Source organism: Anoplophora glabripennis, unplaced genomic scaffold (assembly GCF_000390285.2).
Source record: "Anoplophora glabripennis isolate ALB-LARVAE unplaced genomic scaffold, Agla_2.0 scaffold284, whole genome shotgun sequence".
NCBI classification, from domain to species: domain Eukaryota; kingdom Metazoa; phylum Arthropoda; class Insecta; order Coleoptera; family Cerambycidae; genus Anoplophora; species Anoplophora glabripennis.
This window is the reverse complement of record NW_019416385.1, coordinates 15364-21997: the sequence shown is the minus strand read 5'-3', so window position 1 is coordinate 21997 and position 6634 is coordinate 15364. Positions and strand designations below refer to the sequence as shown.

General features: G+C 30.1%; 1 protein-coding gene across 2 annotated transcripts; it reads right to left on the bottom strand.

Annotated features, from left to right (window-relative positions):
• Positions 1–959: 959 nt before the first annotated feature.
• On the bottom strand, positions 960–5498 carry LOC108906303. Of its 2 annotated transcripts, none has more exons than XM_023454390.1 (2): positions 5407–5498; positions 960–1393 (listed from the first exon to the last, which is right to left on the bottom strand). In XM_023454390.1, the coding sequence occupies exons 1-2, from the start codon at positions 5452–5454 to the stop codon at positions 1037–1039; spliced, it is 405 nt and encodes a 134-aa protein (XP_023310158.1). In that variant the 5' UTR covers positions 5455–5498; the 3' UTR covers positions 960–1036. The 2 variants fall into 2 exon arrangements, with proteins under 2 accessions (XP_023310158.1, XP_018565044.1); XM_018709528.1 differs by lacking the exon at positions 5407–5498 and adding an exon at positions 4215–4324.
• Between the last annotated feature and the right edge of the window lie 1136 nt (positions 5499–6634).

Here is a 6634-nt window from a genome sequence, read left to right as displayed (position 1 = left end):
ACAAAAACCAACACGGTGTAAATCTACCAAGAGCATTAATCAACAGTAAGTAGAGTTCAACTGAAGCATTTTAAAGGGTGGATAAGGGATGATGCACCATTAAAATGTGCCAGAATTTCTTAACTCGTTGGTGAACGTAAAAAATTATTACATACTTTATTTCATGGGGAATTTAATTCTAAAACTTTTCTTGTTCTTATTAGTTTTCAAAAAGCTTTGTCGTTTTCAACAAAAACATGCATAACTAATAATACATAGATACTGTAGCTATTTTATTTAAAATCATCGAAAATTCAAACGTTGGTTATAAATTTAAACGTCAAACTTGATGATCAGGAAAATAATCAATTAATTTTGACAAGGATCAGACTGGAACATTTGTTTATACATTATGGAGCACCCCCATATACTGATTTTTTTCGAAATTTGAAACCCTTCCTTCGAGGCCTGTAACTTCTCAGGGGTGTAACTTAGTATAAAGATAAGTTGCGTTAAGTCACCATATTTTGGGTTCCCCTAAATGTTCCTGCTCTGTGTCGGTATAGTGAAAACGGACCCTTTTTGTCAATTTCAGTTGAAACTTGGATGGAAAAGGTACGTTTTGATATTAAATCTAATATGTCCAAAGGAACAAAGCAGAAAATCGGATCACCTAGTATAATCCAATAAAGCTGAACATTACACACAAGAAAATTCTCTTTTCTGCAGACGAATAAAATGAGAGACAGCGATAAAAGCTAGCATATGATTTTATGACATTTTCGTCATTTAAGATTTTTTCGCGGGTTTTATCTATTAAGTAATTATTATTCCATTTATCCCAAAAAAGCAAAAAATCATAACGTTTAAATTTTTTTTAATTATTATTTTCATACTACTTAAAAGGTTCATACTACTTAAAATGTTCATACTACTTAAAATGTTCAATTCTTACGGTATTTTTAAATAAAAGAAATATGTAGAATACTGTTTTTACTTATTTCCTTAATATTAAATACATAAGCGTAGTATATGCACCATAGGTATCACAAAGAAATTAAAATTCATGGAAATAGGTGACTCCATCCTTGTCCAAGCACATAAACAGATTGACGGCGGTCTTTTCCGGAGTTTCTTTCTTTACAGCACATTCCCTGACCAATCTCTCTACTTTATCTTTGTCATCAACTGTGAGGGTTATCTTCTGTTTGATGACAGTCAAATCCAGTTCGCCATTTGGTTTCTGAAGACCTACGGCTTTCGATTCGCAAAGCATGTGGGCACCTACTTTAGGGTTGTCAATGTTGTCTGCAAGGTGGTGCAACAGTTCGTGGTCGACATAAGTGGCTGGATCGGCTTGGCACTTGTCGTGGATCTCTTGGAGCTTTTTCTCTTCTTCAGAGAGGCTGGCAGACTACGAGAACAAATAAATAATTTTTAAAAATATCCGCAGGAAATTATGCTGGTAATGACACGAAATATAGGTATTAATTAAAAATCTATGTTGAATTTGCCAATAAACTCATAATTCAAAATTATTCTCATAGAGCAAAATTTTTATTTGTTGTAACTTAGATTTTGCAATGACATGGTTTTTTATAGCAGTCAAATATGGCATATTTTTTAAATGCCCAAATACACCAGTTGATTTTATCCTTGGATACAATAAAAACTATGTAGAAACAGATAAATGGGCAATCCTTTTGCATTATTTAATAAGTACAAGATGTCCACATATCGTTTTTGCTCGGTTAAAAAAAAATCTGTAACGTATCTTTGTTTCTGAAATATTAAACAAGCTTTGTGAGGAATAAAAAATATTTTCTGTGCAGATAAACTGCCTTTTCCGAACAATGTATCAAACAATTCTATTAAGATATCTTGTTCAGAATTAAAATTCATTTGAAATTTGGAAGCAATAGGCCTATTTCGATTTTTCAATTTCTCCATTCTGTATAAGTGAAGGGTCCTTTTTTGAGAGAGATCGAGAAAAAAAGTACAGAAGTTCTTTAGAATTAAAATTTATATTAATGTCTCACATTTGGTTTTAATTTTACAATTTAGTTATTTATTAAATCGTTTATCTTCAAACTTGTAAGCATGGAAATAAATTTTTATTGCGAATAACATTTCTCAATATTTTTCATATGAAAAAGCCATTTTACCTACAAGGAGAACATTTTTTGCTTTTAACAAGGTCTACTTAATTTTTCCAAAATAAAAGTATTCAATGAACTACTTTTTTATCATACAGGGTCGGTTTTCAAAATTTTAGCTTAAAAATATTTTTCTAAAGCAAATGCAATATTTTAATGATCAAAATACGTATAGCAGATTGCAAACTGACCCAACAATAAAATCCAAAATAAAACTAATAAAATTATTGGTAAGCTATATAAAAATAACAAGATTGGTTTTCAATGTTCAAAAAATTTAAAAAGTAACAATGGAGTTTTTCCAAAAATGTTTTTTTACCAAAAATTCACAAAGAAAATATACCTTTGAGACCTATAGTAAGCTTCATTGGATCTCCAATTTATAATATATCAAAATGGATAGCTCAGTTTTTGACCTATGCTTTTGAAAAAGATGAAAAATATGTACGAAACTCCTTTGAATTCGCGGATTTTATTAGAAATCAAATAATTCCCGATAATTAAAATTTACTATTGAAATAGAGCAAAATGGTAGTATACCTTTTTTAGATCAAAAAATTATAAAAACTTCAAATAATAAATTATTAACAAATTGGTATCATAAACCGACATTTTCTGCAAGATTTTTGAACTATTACTCCTGTCATAGTTTTAAACAAATGGTAAATATAATTTACAATTTAAAAAGACAAAATAATGTAGGTCAACAACAATATTATAAAATACCCTATATACCTAAACTTTCAGAAAAGCTAGATAGGGTGTTGATCTCAGAAAATAACCAGAAAATAGCTTTTAAGAATGAAAATACTATTGGCAGTAGATTTTATAGTAAATTAAAAACTAAGACTCCTTTCAAATTAAAATCTAATGTGGTTTATAAAATACCCTGTGGAAATTGTAAAAAAAGTTATATTGGTCAAACGGGTAGATATATAAATGCACGTATTTCAGAACATGAAAGTGATTTAAAAAAACAACATCCAACTGCACTTGTAGAACATTCAAAAGAATTCAACCTATTCTTTCAAAAAGATTACTCGAGGAAATGATTTATATTAAAAAAATTAATAGTGGTAATACTAAGAAGGATATAGATAATTTAAACTTGGTTTATAATAATTTGATTGATAAAATTCTCTTATAACAGTATTTTGATTTACTCAGGTTTAGACTTTTTTTTTCATAAATGTGCTGGATTGAAAAGTAAAAAATAAAAGGGAAAAAGAAAGGGGAAAAAGTAAGAGAAAAAAGAAGCATGCTATCTACACACATTAGAATCAACGTATTTTTCTACTGTCATTGTGCTGAACATTACCTAAGACGATACAACAATTTTTACTGTGAAAGAAAACCACATTGCAATTGTTCCATGAATTATAAGTACACATATAAGTATCTAGATACGATCTTCTTAATATTTAGAACTGTTAAGTTGGACAAAAGACATTTCAAATTTCGGTGAGTGAGTAATACCTGTTATTTTTAGAGCTGTTTTAGAATTTTTATTTTTCGGGTTTTATGGTAATTGTGACAGGAACAATTTTTTAGAATTATTGTAAATGTATTTGTTTTTTATTTTAATACCTTAACGAATTTTATTAAAAAACATTGTTTGTATTTTAGAGCCCTGAGGATGGTGTAAAATAACACCGAAACGTTGGCAATGATTTAAAATATAGTGTTCTTTTATTTATTGATCTTTATCCCACTAAAACCTTGACTTGGATAACTAATCAAGATTGCAAAATAGTGGAAACGTAATTAAAAATATTACAATTAAGACGATATGTGAACACCCTGTACATATCAGGAGTTGAAAAAGGGCATTCCTAGGTTGTAAAGCTATATATACTGGCCTACTTAAAACAACATAAAAAGATATTTTTTAACAAGAACGAGTTGTCTTCATAAAATGAGAAATAAAAAGTTTTCCTTCTTTTTAACTTCATCCTTGGACATGACATACCTTATATGGATGTTTATGAAATTAGAAAAAGAATAATATAATGTCTATCAATTGTGATATTTGTTTCTCATTAGAATCAACTTTCAATTATAAAACAAAATGTTACTCACCAAAGCCCCTAAGACGACACAAGAAAGGACTAAAGCAATTTTCATCATTTTTACGAGCTGTGTTCAGTTCCTACTGAAAACAATACAAACTGTGCAATGCTGTCCCTGTTGTCCAGTCATATATTTATACTAAATATACCTCTACCTCTCCCCAATGTATGAATATGGATATTCTAGACAAACAGTCGCTTACATTTTCCTGAACCATGCGATCTTCACTCGGGTTGTCCTGGCTTCTCAGAACCAGAGGTGGATGCCTGCATTTCAGAATAACTTACCGTTACAGCAACTGCCTTCCGTTGTTGCGATGTAGATGGGATTTCCTATCGAACGCGTGCCCGCATGTTTCAGTAACTTTTGCCCTGCTGTCATGAAAAGCGATTGCGGTAAACTGCATAACTTCATATTTATTTTTTTCTGATTAAGTATTAATTATTTATTTTGATTATTACACTTATCACAATGATTGCTTTTCACAGAATTAATTTATTTAGTAAGGCACTAATTGAACCTGAAAAAGTATTTCGTTCTAAATGTTCTCATATATATTCAGGGTGTATTTAAATGGAGGGGCACAAATGATACCAGAGATTCCTTGTGTGAAAATAAGTCGATTTAATTTAACATACCTATATCCCAAGTCGCATAATAGAAAAGATACAGGGTGTCAAAGTGAAAAATAAAAAATGGTCTTTCCTTAATAATTCCTATAATTTTAGTCAGAAATATTTCAAATTTTCAACAGATAGATTTTTTAATGATGGGAAAAATAATATAATAATGATTTTTGAGTATCGAGTACGAGGCGCCCTCTGCAGGCAATGATATGCATTGAATATGTAGTAACTNTCAAGATTGCAAAATAGTGGAAACGTAATTAAAAATATTACAATTAAGACGATATGTGAACACCCTGTACATATCAGGAGTTGAAAAAGGGCATTCCTAGGTTGTAAAGCTATATATACTGGCCTACTTAAAACAACATAAAAAGATATTTTTTAACAAGAACGAGTTGTCTTCATAAAATGAGAAATAAAAAGTTTTCCTTCTTTTTAACTTCATCCTTGGACATGACATACATTATATGGATGTTTATGAAATTAGAAAAAGAATAATATAATGTCTATCAATTGTGATATTTGTTTCTCATTAGAATCAACTTTCAATTATAAAACAAAATGTTACTCACCAAAGCCCCTAAGACGACACAAGAAAGGACTAAAGCAATTTTCATCATTTTTACGAGCTGTGTTCAGTTCCTACTGAAAACAATACAAACTGTGCAATGCTGTCCCTGTTGTCCAGTCATATATTTATACTAAATATACCTCTACCTCTCCCCAATGTATGAATATGGATATTCTAAACAAACAACAGTCGCTTACATTTTCCTGAACCATGCGATCTTCACTCGGGTTGTCCTGGCTTCTCAGAACCAGAGGTGGATGCCTGCATTTCAGAATAACTTACCGTTACAGCAACTGCCTTCCGTTGTTGCGATGTAGATGGGATTTCCTATCGAACGCGTGCCCGCATGTTTCAGTAACTTTTGCCCTGCTGTCATGAAAAGCGATTGCGGTAAACTGCATAACTTCATATTTATTTTTTTCTGATTAAGTATTAATTATTTCTTTTGATTATTACACTTATCACAATGATTGCTTTTCACAGAATTAATTTATTTAGTAAGGCACTAATTCAACCTGAAAAAGTATTTCGTTCTAAATGTCCTCATGTAGAGTGTAGCAGTTACATTGCGACAAACTTTTAGGACAGGTTCGTCTCATTAAAACAAGTAAAAAAAACATAAACACATATATTCGAATAATTCTCCAAAAATGAAATTATTCGCAAACAAATTTGATGCCCCAATAAATATTTTGCTAGAACTACCGAAATTGTAACAAAACTATATAGTCAGTTTTTAACAGTTAATAAAACTTTCATTACAAAAAAAATTTATAGACATAGACTGTAAAATGTTTAAACAACAACACCAAATATTAACTGTAAACTATTCGCAATACATCTAAAAGGCCTGATTTACATACACTCAGAAAAATGTTACCAATAACTATAATGATTTGTTATAGTTGTTATTCTAGTTAAAATGAAAAAAGTGTTTTCTTTCTCACATATAAAAAATATTCATATTTCTCTACAAAGAAAATGGAAGTTCATAAACATTGAACATAGCCAAAAAAGTTAACACTTCATTTTCACTCTGTCCCTCTCGCGGGTTAACCGACTACTACATATATTGTTGACACGGATTCGAACCTGAAGTTGTTAGTCAGCAAGGTTCCTCATTGCTGCATGATTATGCCATATAGAAGTTTTATATTTTATAATAAAATGTTGTAACTATGTTGTTTTTATGTATTTCACTTTAATAAATATAACGCAAATTAAATAGG

What these genes read in the sequence shown, in the direction of transcription:
- LOC108906303 (XM_023454390.1), bottom strand. Translation starts at nt 5,454, where the DNA reads ATGATGAAAATTGCTTTAGTCCTTTCTTGTGTCGTCTTAGGGGCTTTG. An exon ending in GTGTCGTCTTAGGGGCTTTG is followed by an intron (nt 1,394 to 5,406) that starts GTGAGTAACATT and finishes TTGTTCTCGTAG; the next exon opens with TCTGCCAGCCTCTCTGAAGA.